The 12,202-nt window shown below is 44.5% G+C and overlaps 1 protein-coding gene across 8 annotated transcripts in view; it reads right to left on the reverse strand.

Annotated features, from left to right (window-relative positions):
• scn1lab (sodium channel, voltage-gated, type I like, alpha b) overlaps positions 1–12,202 on the reverse strand; it is a 41,136-nt gene that overhangs the window by 10,515 nt on the left and 18,419 nt on the right. For 5 of the 8 annotated variants that reach the window (XM_048979143.1, XM_048979142.1, XM_048979144.1 and 2 more), the window contains 10 exons: positions 11,694–12,062; positions 11,224–11,359; positions 10,254–10,492; positions 9,938–10,111; positions 9,476–9,832; positions 8,482–8,967; positions 4,632–4,761; positions 1,928–2,082; positions 1,606–1,779; positions 958–1,080 (listed from right to left, as the gene is read on the reverse strand). In XM_048979143.1, the coding sequence (XP_048835100.1) occupies positions 958–1,080; positions 1,606–1,779; positions 1,928–2,082; positions 4,632–4,761; positions 8,482–8,967; positions 9,476–9,832; positions 9,938–10,111; positions 10,254–10,492; positions 11,224–11,359; positions 11,694–12,062 (2,343 nt within the window). Of the gene's footprint in view, positions 1–957; positions 1,081–1,605; positions 1,780–1,927; positions 2,083–4,631; positions 4,762–5,854; positions 5,883–7,016; positions 7,046–8,481; positions 8,968–9,475; positions 9,833–9,937; positions 10,112–10,253; positions 10,493–11,223; positions 11,360–11,693; positions 12,063–12,202 lie in introns of all 8 variants that reach the window. The other 3 variants (XM_048979148.1, XM_048979149.1, XM_048979150.1) reach the window with 2 other exon arrangements.

Here is a 12,202-nt window from a genome sequence, read left to right on the forward strand (position 1 = left end):
TCTGTATTCGTTAATTTGTTCGTAAATCGCAAACTTTTAGGTTGCAACATTTGTACAACTATTGCGTAACTTTTTGGTGAGCAATGGCTGCCAAAATGATATAAAGTACAGTGTATTACCTGATATTTTCAATAAAAAAAAGCACTATCACCAACAAACGATGCTATCACAGCGCATGCAAGGCTGAGACTGAAGCGTTACCCTTTGTTTCCGCTGAGAGATGTGCTGCGTGACTCATTTCCCGAGCGTACATATTATCTTAGGTCGGCATTCACGGTTCGACTTCTGAGATTCAGATCGAGTTCTAGGTCATTTTTTTTTAACTGTTTGGTTCGACTTTTAAGAAATTCGAGTTCTAATGAGTTCGAGAACTGAGTGGTGCATAACGGCACCACTGGAAATGTTGGGCTGGTTCAACAACACAAAAAGCAACTGTGAATCTAAAAGCTAACATCAGCCTCTATTCACTGGGTAAGTCTAGATAAGAGTCACAGTCCCAGATCCATTACTCAGTCATTTAGCATTATAGCTATAAGGACATCTGAAAGGTGGTCTCCAGTTCTGTTAGATAGTCCCAATAGCTAATCAATCTATGTACGACACACCTCAACCTATGTATGGCAGAGCCCAAGACACAAACAGTGGGTGGTGGGGAGATGCAAGTGAGGTTGTTCGGTGGCGCTGCTGAGATTTGTGCAGCTCATCCGGGGGTGGGACTGTTGGCGGGCAGGGGTAGTCTATCTCTTTGCTAAGGTAAAGCAGAAGAAGATGAAGCCATGAATTCAGAGGGTGACCCTGGTGTGACTCAGCAGGTACTCCATGTCAAAGTAGGGAGCTCCTTGACCCAGTGGCTAATGGTGACCTGGAAGAGCTGTGAGGGCTGTTGCTCTCTTTGGTGGTGCTGGTGTGTGTGTGAAGGGGGGGGGGATCAGTCAGTCTGCCACTTCCATCACTTACCCTCATCCCCTCAAACCGTGACAGCGCTCTAAGCGGCCTCAGAGCGCGAAGCGTCCTCAGAGATTTTATGGCGCTCAGCTCAGAGTAGCCTAGGGCATTGGCTACCAGGCTGACCAGAGAAACCTGAAAGGACAAATACAAGCTTTACTGACCCCGGAGAACAAAGGGAACATGTCTGAATATAACTATTATACGCCAGTTGAGGTAAACTAGTAATTTACCTCCACATTATAAAGCTTTTAATGTGAACTTATAATAACATTTTGAGTGATTCGGCAAATTCTGCCAACATCATGTGGGGGGGGGGGGGTCCTCAGTAAATTTTGCTGACTAGGGTGGGGAGGGGAGTTATGGGCCAAACTCTGTTTATGTAGTATAGATCCACGGTCCTCCTACGGGCCCTTGGAGAGTAGCTAGACATCCTGGAACCCAAAAGAAAATGTCAACATTCTGCTGAATGGGGGGGGGGGGGGTGGTTTTGGGGTCCCAACAGAATGGTTAGCCCCCTGAATTTGTCATGGTTTTCATGCCCCTCCAACAATCCCAAGTGGATCAATGGTTGAGAAACCCAGTCCTACATTCTGAAACCCTTAGATTTGCTGACTTTTTGTGTTTCTGAGAGACAAATAAAGATGCCTGCGTACATACATCTACAATTAAGAAGTCCAGCCAGCACCAGGCGTTGGTGAAATATTTCACAAATCCATAGGCCACCCATTTAAGCAACATCTCGAGGATGAAGATATAGGTGAAGACTTTGTCTGAATACTCCAGAATGGTTTTGATGGTTTTTCTCTGCTCAATGTAGATGTCTTCAAAAGCCTTTAAAGAGACAAACGAATCGCTTGAGTCTTTCATTGCCAAAAAAAAATTTCAATTAAATAAACAGCAAACAGAATTTTGACCACAGTCAGCATCGAAACGTCTCAGCCTTGCCTTAGATGTATGAGTCCATAGTTACCAAACTTACCAGAGCACCACTACTCAGCAGAATCATGAAGATGATGAAAGACTCAAACCAGTTGTGTTCCACGATCCTGAAGCATGTCTTCCTCAGGGTCCACCACATTTTCCCTTTACCTTCGTCTATGTTCACGCTACAACACGGGAATCTGCGCACGCAACCTGATATTAACCGGATACAGAAAGGACGTGTGAATGTTCTGGACACAAAGGACATTTTCAAAAATTCACTTGGGTCTTGGGATGGTATGGAGGCTCAGTGGGCAGCTTAATTGCTTCATACTTCTATGGTTGAGGGTTCAAACGTGGAGTACGTGGAGTTTGAATGCAGATGGTGTCTGGTTCTTTGGGCAGGGACTTTGTGTCTCTGACTGGAGGTTTACAGGTTAAATCCTTTGGCTAACAATGTGACCTTCACCGTTGAGTATTTGAGCAAGACTGTTAACCCCAACAGTCTCAAAGACTCACTGACCCTATTTTCCTCAGCTGTGAAATGAAATGCTATGAATAAAAGCATCTGCTAAATAAAGTAAAAAAATGAAATGTCCTCTAGCATGCAGTGAGGCTAACAGTGGGGTATAGTATGAAGTGGGTTTAATGGCTTAGCAAGGTTTCTAGACTCTTCCGAATTTTGCGTATTACAAATTGTAGCGCACTTTTAAGCAGAGATTATTGTCATGGTAATTCACACTGCATGCCTAACCTGAGCAGATTTAAGTGCAGTCTTTTACCTTAAAACTGCCCTAAGTCACACCCTTTTATGATAAACCAATATACGAACCATCCTTTCACCAAAAAATGTAGCCCGTATTTGGGATGGGCAATACCACTGATATTCTTTTCAATCCAATACAAATGAAATGAAATGTTTCTATCCCCTTTTACCTTGGCAGGGGCAGATTAAATTTGCCCTGGGTGCTGACGACAAAGTTTGCCAAAAGGGGCAGGTACTGCAGATCTGATACCTATCACCCCATTTATGAGCATGTGCACAGACAAACCCTGAGTTAACTTACTAAGCTGATAATCACCATTGTTAATTAACCCAATTCTAGCAAGTTAACTCCAGTGATGAGCTGGTGTGTATGCCATGCTGCTAGACAGGCATGGGTGGTATTGCGATAATAATAAACACTGTGGTGTTTCAGGTAGACCAGTGGTATTTTTGATTTACTGTGGTATTTTGAAAATTATCCATTCACCGAAAAGTATCATTTGAAGAGGTTTTAAGACTGATATGTATCGTTTGACGATTTCAAAATACATGGACAGTATTGCCTAATGAAAATACTGTAAAAAAAAATCCATATACCACGATATAATGTTTGGATGTTATGATGGCATGAAAAATGAGATACCGCCCAAGTCTAGGTAGGTAGAGTGTCCCGATCCCTTGTCCCTTGATCACAATATATGGTTAGAAGACGGGTGGATTTTGTTTTTATTTTCGTATAACTACTCTTTTTTCTGTTACAAACATTTTCTGTAGCTTCTGAAGAAGTCATGCATCACCATGGAGACACACTCCCCACAGTGGATAAATTGGTGTAGGAGCGAGTGTGAATTTTTTCCGATCAAAAAACTACAGTCAAGTGGTTGGTTTATTTATGGTGATAACTCTATCTACAGCTGAGGATGCAAGAAAATGGCGTCCTCCACAGACTGGAGCCCTGATTAGAAGCCCCAAAATAACAGAAAGAAACTGCAGCTCATAATTATTAATGAATAAATGGGTTACATGGATGCTTGCTCATCACACCAACTGTTCTTTATGTGGGTATCTGATCCGTTATGTCATTCGAAGCAAACTACTGTTTGAACCACTCAGATTTTGGTAGTCTAGGATGGCCCCTTGAACATAGCTCCACCGAGATGGTGAGGGCACCCCTTGGAATTCAGGTTAGAGGTCGATTTGCTAGGGAATCGGTGCTTAGTTGAGTAGATTGCTCCGCTAGCCTCAAACGTTATGGTGATGATGTCACAGGTTTGCTAGACGTTGTGCGAAAATGATTTTTCACAAAGTTTTCATAACTTCCCTCATATTTCACTAGAAAAACTTGGTCTCAGATATTTTGGGACAGATAAGAAGATATTTGTGCCAAAAATTGTGACTAGAATAAAGCAACCTTTGCCTGAAAGCTTATAGTCTGTGCCTTTTATGATACAGCTTTGATCTTACACATTTCCTTACAGAGAGATCCTAACATAAAAGCTGAAAAATACTCTGCTGTTAATTGTAAAAGGGCATTAAAGTAATTTTCTTAATAAGCCCCTAACAAAGTAAGCGATTTCCTTATTAAGGACTTAAACCCAAATATTTGCATAATCCTAAACCCTAAAGTAGCCATACCCCACTGTGTCTGTGGTATTCCTTTCCCGATCAGTCTTTCATAAAAGACTTGTGACACACAAGTTTATTATATCTGCCATACTGTGTTGGGTTGGTAGGTTGACTAAGTTAAAAGGATTACACCAAGATAACACAAGCTCTTCTTAAACTCAGCTGGGTCACCCTAAAGAATGTTAACGACACATATAGGCTAAGGAGAGAGAGAGAGAGAGAGAGAGAGAGAGAGAATGATTTGCTGTAAAATGTATATATTTCTCATGAGAGAGCAAAATGGGCTGCGTCAAAAACGAAACAACTCCAATGTACCTGTACTTGTACAAAGACTGCCTCACTTTTCGTTCGTTTTCATTTCATTGCCCACCTTCAGTGAAGCAGGGCTCCGGGTCCAGCGACTCCTCGAGCTCCATCTCCACCGACTCTCCGCCCTCTCCTGGGGGCCGGATGTCCACGGTGCTGCCCTCCGAGGAGCTGAGCTGTGGGTCGGCCAGTTTCTGCGGGGACAGCAGCAGCGTGACACGGTCACTCGTGCTGGCAGATGCCAGAGTGCTCGCGTCCTCGAGGGGAGCCAACACACTGAGTCCTCATGTTCATTGCATGGGGGGGGGGGTAATGCAAGTTTGCTACATGTCAGTCGACAGGATTGGACTCCCCTTTAGAGTCGGATCTTTTCATGCACAATCAATCAAAAGTACCCACAGACTTCAGGGACAAGAGACGCTGGCATAGTCTGATACTGGAATATCTGGGCGCTTTGAACCAAATGTCAAGTTCTGCCAGACGTGGGTGGTGCTAACCAACTAGGAGCTGTAGGTAACATTGATTTCACGTTGGTCGCAGGGCATGCAGTAGTACAGTGCATTCTTCATCCAAGCCTGCGGTCTAGCTACCAAGAAACATGTGCTGAGGTATTTTCATGTCCAATGCTCAATGCACCCCAGGATCCCAAATTGTCTTACTCACCGCAGAAGTTCCTGAATAACGGAGGACCCCCCCCCCCCCCCACCCCACCCAAGCATATCACATCACCTTTGTTGACATGAAAACACATACGTCCATTCTTTTAAGCATAATACAAGCTTTGGTTGTTTTGAGTAAAAGGGGTTGGGGGCAGGGCAAACCACATTAGCTTGACAGCGAAGGACGGCTCTGTGCACTTAGCCTAAGAAGGCATGGATGAAGCGGCGTGTTAAACCAGTGCTCGTACATATCTGAGGAACACTGTAGCAAATATAAACTCTTTGGCTCTAAAGGGACTTCAGGTTTTCGTGTTGGCCAGAGGGATTAGTCGTCCAGGGCTTTCGCACTTGGATACTCATTTTTGTGAAGATGCCGGCAGTTCCCCCGAGGCCGACAATACCTTGGGGAGCCGGATGATGAGCTCACCATGGAGACAGCTCTATAGAAGATAAACAGCTGCAGGACTAATCAACTTCAGATTCAACGGTCCTGGAGCACTCGTCCTTTTTGGATAAGAAAGAAAGCCTGGTGCATCCGCGCATGGAGTGTGCTCCATGCAGGATGGGGAGTAAGCTATAAATTACAGCCCACATATTAAATCCTTTGTTTCTCTCTTCTGAGCAATACAGAAGGACTGAGTCTGAGATTGGCTTCTCTGGTGGGGAGGCTACAAGGGCAGAAAAAGGACAGGACTTGCCAGGTTTTGCAGTTTGCCTCCACCAAGCAGGTGCAAGCATCTCTAGCTAGAGTGCGACCACCTTAAAACACGCCATCTTAGGAAGTGCAACAGTCATTGCTGCCATGGGACACAGCTAATGCAGACTGGGGAATGATGTAAGCATGCTGCACGGAGATGTTCCCTGCCTTGTGTTTTTTTTCTCCCATAATTCTCATAGGCTTATGAAGACTTACAGCTGCAGCTACCAGGGAATGGCCAATTTGTGCCTGATACTATGATGTAAATTTCTAATCATACAGCAAATACACAAGAGATCAGTAAAGTTTATCACACATTCAAAGGTCTACATTTTCAGACTTAAATACACTTGCACTCTTTAAAGGAATAATATACAGCATTTGCAATTTATACTTGAAACCAAACTGATTCCAAGCTGAATTTAATTTTTTTACAGTCTGATTTATGATGCCACCAAGTTTGATTTATTATACTGTATTAATTTGCTTTTCCTGTATCATCATCTTGAAACTACAAATGCAAATGAGCAAATTGGCCCCTTGATTCTGAAAATCATCGAGTCCCACCCTTAACCTATGAACGACCTGCTTCCATCATTCCTTTAAGGATTGTATTTGTAAAATAAATGCCATGATCAATGTTCAAGGTATGAACCAGTCCTCAAATGAATTTTGACAAACTGAAGCAAAATCCATTCCTGTGCATCAATCAAGTTTGTTTAGACTCCGGCTGTTCAGAATCAGCTCAACGGCAAAAAGAAAAAAAAAATAAAAACAAAAGATAAAGACAAAATATGCGAAAACCAAATGATTAAATCAAAGTATGGAGTAGAAATGGTGATGGGAGAGGTACTGCTGCAAAGTATTTCCAGTGTTGCAAAGACGTGTCAAAGAAAAGAACGAAACCAAAAAGAGTAACTTTACAGCCTCTGATCTGCAGGTAGACATGAGCAGTGGAGGGGGAGGGATATGACCAAGCATTAGAAATTAATGAGCAATCAATAAAAACACTTTTGTTTTTGCTTAAATGGCATAGGCAGTCTCCATGGTTAGTGTTATGTACAATAAACAGGTCTTACAAGTCTCCTCTCACTGAAAACCTTGAGATCGTCTGTAAAACAGCTGCAATAACAATCAAACGTGGTTAAGAGTCACCGAACCATAAAATAAAATCTGAGTTACACAACAAGCACACACTCGATAAAAGAATGAAAATACGTAGACAAAATAATTATGCATATAAACGATACAACATTTTAAGGACAGCAGATAAACTGAGACCACGGTAACTGCATTCTAGACGATGTATACACAACAAATGATGTAGCGGCATCTGAAAACAAAAGCAATGACACGATTGCATATAATACACATATGATGTCACATTTTTGGTCGTATACTTTAGGGTTTAGGGTGTGGTATACATGTATTGAGAACATCCTTGCATACGTGCATACGTACACTGAGAACATCCTCACCCCATAAACTTCTAGAAAGATCTCCCTACAGCAGACATTAGGTGTCATAAATCCCCTACGCAGTCGCTGTATGTTCGCAATGTCATTACCGAAACACCGATGAAAATAACTGGAGCCAAAGCATAAGATTCAGCAGCTGGTCGGCAGTGGCCATGGAAATACGGCAAACGCCTGCCGTGTCTGACACCAGGAGCTCTCCTTCATCTCGCTGAGAATGGGGCAGGTCACGGATGTCACCGGCTAGCTTTTCTCCATGACATTTCTATCTAAGTGGGCAGCCAGCACCCAGCTCCTGTGCTGTGCGACTGCTTAAACGGCGATACGTTTCAAGAGGACGTGTCACTACGTGGCCTTGCTGCTGGCCTGGGAGTCTGTCACTTGTCACAGCTGCTCTGGCCCAAATGGGGTTTCCACAGCATGGTGTAGCTTCGATATTCCACCATAACATATTTATTGTTACACAAACACTCATCCCCAAAGCATGTTGTTAACATGCTCAAATAATTTCTACATCGAGTTCTCTCTACCTCCTAGATGAATAGGCCCCACACGTCACCTACAAAGTGTCCTCAAACATTGTCTCCTTCTTGTCCTAACCCTTGACCTGCTGTGCTTTACAGACAAGTTATTTCTCCCCAAAACTTAGCACTCATCGGGAAAATGGATAGTTGTTTAAGTGAACTGAGAAATCGTACAAAATGGATAAACTGTAAACAAAAGCCATTTGGAAGTGCGAGAAGATCTATCAAGACGACTGTGATATTCTGTGACATCAAACATACCCTATATCCGGTGAATGTTAATCACAACCAAGACCATTCCATACTGAAGGCCATACTTAGTTGAGAGCCCAGCTTAACCAAGGAAACGCAATACATGACTGGTTTACAGAGGCTGACTGGCTCATGTCTCACAAGCATTATTTACTCATTAGAATCATGGGTCCTTCCTGTGTCCATACGTATGAAAGCCTGAGGTGACCTCACAGCAGAAAGCTGCAGAAGCATCAAAATGATCTTCACGCTATACATCCTCCCCACACTATAGTGCTCACAATAAATCAGCCACAATCTGTCTTACCTCTTTGCTGCCTTCAATGTCTGACGACTCGCTACTGAAGTCTTCGGTATTTAGGTTCTCAAAGTCAGACTCGCCCACGGCAATGGGGACCGTCACAGTGAGGCTTGGATTGTGGATGAAGGACATGTAGTCACTGTTGTCAATGATGTATTTCCCCATGTCGCTGCCCAGTCCACTGGCGGTGCCATTGCCCTCCTTTAGGTACTCGGGCTCCCGAGTGAGATCCACAGCAGTGTGGTTGGAGATGCAGTTTTCGACCTTACTGTGTAGCTCCTCCAGGGCCTTAACCTCGTCCAGTGTCCTAGGACCTTTCCCCATGCACAGCCTCAGAAAGAACTGCCGCACCATAGACTTGATGAACTTGATGCCGCGATGGATGCGGCCCACAGCGATCTGCAGGTTGTTCATCTCACTGTCCTCGTCTGTTGCCGCCAGATTGTCAGCGCTGAACGAGCTGAGCAGCAAGGCCAGGAACAGATTCAGAACCTGCACCAGACAGGGATAATATTGAGAACTGTGATGCACCGCATGGGAAAATGCACTGTGACAAATTCCATTGGTCACATGCTCGTGACTTCATTTTAGACAAGTCTGCACTCCATCAATCAGACATCAGACATAAAAGCGTATTAACCACTGAAGATGTTTGGAGGAACAATCTCAGCCTACAGCACTTCGACCGTTGCTTGCAATGCTAGGAGTACTTCTGATAAAGTAACCCTACACTTCAATTCCAAAATTTATGAACGGATCATCAAATCATGACTTCAGCTATGCCCATGAGTTCATTTTCTAAACTTCGTAGAATACTGAAGCAATTACGGACTAAAGCTGGAGATCTTGTTACTGCGTAATACAGTCATAGGTAATGTTGCACCATTTAGTAAATGGCTAGATGCTGAGATGTCCTGCAGCTTGTAGAGCTACAATAACTAGATCACAATTCCCTTAATTACCCAGCCTGTAGCACCCGTGAAGGCATCTTGACACGTACCACCAGGTTTCCTATAACCATGACCATCATGAAGACGATAAGACACAGAGCCTGGCCGGCCACCTCCATGCAGTCCCACATGGTCTCGATCCACTCGCCGCACAGCACCCGGAACACGATGAGGAAGGAGTGGAAGAAGTCGTACATGTGCCATCGTGGAAGTGTGCAGTCATCCGATATCTTGCACACACAATCACGGTAGCTCTTGCCGAACAGCTGCATTCCCACCACGGCAAAGATGAAGACGATGATAGCCAACACAAGGGTCAGGTTTCCCAGGGCGCCCACGGAATTGCCGATGATCTTGATAAGCATGTTTAGGGTAGGCCAGGACTTGGCAAGTTTAAAGACCCTCAGCTGAAAGACATGATCAAGGTGTGATGAAAATGGTCACCTCTTGACTGCTCTGCGTATCATATGTGAATAAAGCAAGCGCAATGAAAGGGCCATGGGTGAACTTACCAATCGGAAGGATCTCAAGACAGACAGTCCTTCCACATTGGCTAGACCCAGCTCCATCAAACTCAGGCTAACTATAATTCCATCAAATATATTCCAACCTTCTTGAAAATAGTAGTAAGGATCTAAGGCAATGATTTTGAAACACATCTCAGCTGTGAAGATTCCCGTGAACACCTACAAATGAAACCGGGAAAACAGTCAAAACCAAATCCCACATACCCAGGCCACGATATCCCCAATATTAACAGACAAAAAAGAACTTGGGAGTTGTATGCAACTGTAGCAGGAGTCCAGAGGTGAAAAGCAAAATGCTTACCAAATTACCCACGGAGAGCACATTGTCGAATTCAGTAGTCATAGGATAGTGCTCCATGGCCATAAACAGGGTATTTAAGACAATACAGATGGTGATGGTAAGATCGACGAAGGGATCCATCACAATCAGGTTGACAACCTGCTTGATCTTAAGCCACAGAGGGCAGCAGTCCCAGATGAGGAAGATGTTAGCGAATTTGTACCAGCATGGTGGACATTTCTGTCTGGATTCCTCAAGCTCTGCAGAAGCAGAAGAGCAACATTAAATAAGCTCAGCATTTGAACTTAGACATGAATTTTACTTACTCATCAGATTTATAAGTTAGGGTTTCTCGGTTCTGGTTCCGCAGCCCATTACGTATCCTTGGTTTTGGTTTTGACTTTGATGATGTGTAAGATATTAATATAACACATCACACAACGTAAATCACATTACATGATGTCAGCAGAAGACTTGCTGCAGTTTTTAATTGTTAGCAATTGTTGAAACAACGTCTTTAGCTGAAAAAGAAAATATGAGCCGATTGAAACGTGCACACATTTTACCATTTCAGGGAAGAGCGTAGGTTTCGTGATAATTTTAATCACAAACCACTCTGTTCATTTTAACAATCAAGACCAAAGTTATGTGGAGACATCTAGTCAGCATTACTCTTCTGGCAAAAGATCAGTTTAACAAAGCTGGAAAGCAAATGGAAGTCAATGCAACTGGATTCATGCAATTTTAACTATGCGATTTGTTCAACCAAATGCTTGATCGAGCCTCATTAATGAAGAACTCAGCTGGACGAAACCAGCATAGAAAGTGATGCAGGGACCACAGAGCATGGAGCATGATGTTTAACAGGAGCTACATGCCTGGAATAATTGAATGAGATGTCTATCCAACCATGGTTTGTCTGGGTTAGATATGTGAAGAGGAACCATTCCTTTGTCCTTGTTACTACATGCAGAAGTCAAGAAAAACCTACCCTCCATTGTGTTTGTTAAAATACTGGCAACGCTCAAGGCTCTCTGTCTAGCAGCCGGGTCCTCCAAGAACTCCATGGAGGTCTGGTGAGTGCCAGACCTCTTCTTCTTCTGAACATCCGTCTCTGTTGTCGTACCCTGAGGGGAGAGAAGCGCAGTTCCAAAGGTCAGCTGTCGGAGCCAGCGTTACCACATGGCATTCCAAGTGCATGCTCAGGCAGTCGGAAAAGGGAGGCTGCGGAGGATTCGCGAAGGAGAGAGAAAGGTCTCAGAAACTCAGTGCATCTCAGCATGCGTCGATAGGTGGGGAGCATACTACGGCTTGTATGCCATAGCAGAAAAAGGAAAGGAGAAGAGAGGCATGGCAAAAGCACACAGAAGTAAGTAAAGAACTAGCACGGCAGGCAGCAAGGTGCAAGAGTAGCTACAACATCACAAGCAGGCCATCGGCGCCGACCCGCTCTTCCCTTACATTGTCATCGGTAGTGGGCTTATCTACAGTCACCTCGGGCAGCAGGAGTCCAGCAGGCGACGTGGGAACTGAAGCTCCGCCCACCAGTGACACCACACCGTTGCAGTCCACGGTGCAATGCATCTTGCCGTTGGCCGGCAGCAGAACGCGTGAGGACACGCTGCTCTGGCTGATGTTGCTGCTGCGTCGCTCGATACGCCGCGGCACGAACAGCGAGCCGCGGCGGCTCTCACTATCCTCGAACGTGCTGTGCTCATCGTCGGCGAAGTCGTTCTCCGAGCCCACATCACGGCCGCGGCGGAAGCTGAATAAACTGGTGCGGCTGTTCCGGCGCGGTGAGAACAGGGAACCACGGACGCTGAGGAGAGACTAGGAAAGGAACACAGCTATGTTAGCGCTTATGCCTCCAAAGTGAGTGTCTCGCTAATACCGTCTTCAGTGCTGAGTGCCAAGCGCCGATTCTCCAGTCAGCATGTATCGCTTTGTCTAAACGGAGCACCGGAAACTTG

Source organism: Brienomyrus brachyistius, chromosome 16, assembly GCF_023856365.1.
Source record: "Brienomyrus brachyistius isolate T26 chromosome 16, BBRACH_0.4, whole genome shotgun sequence".
NCBI lineage: Eukaryota > Metazoa > Chordata > Actinopteri > Osteoglossiformes > Mormyridae > Brienomyrus > Brienomyrus brachyistius.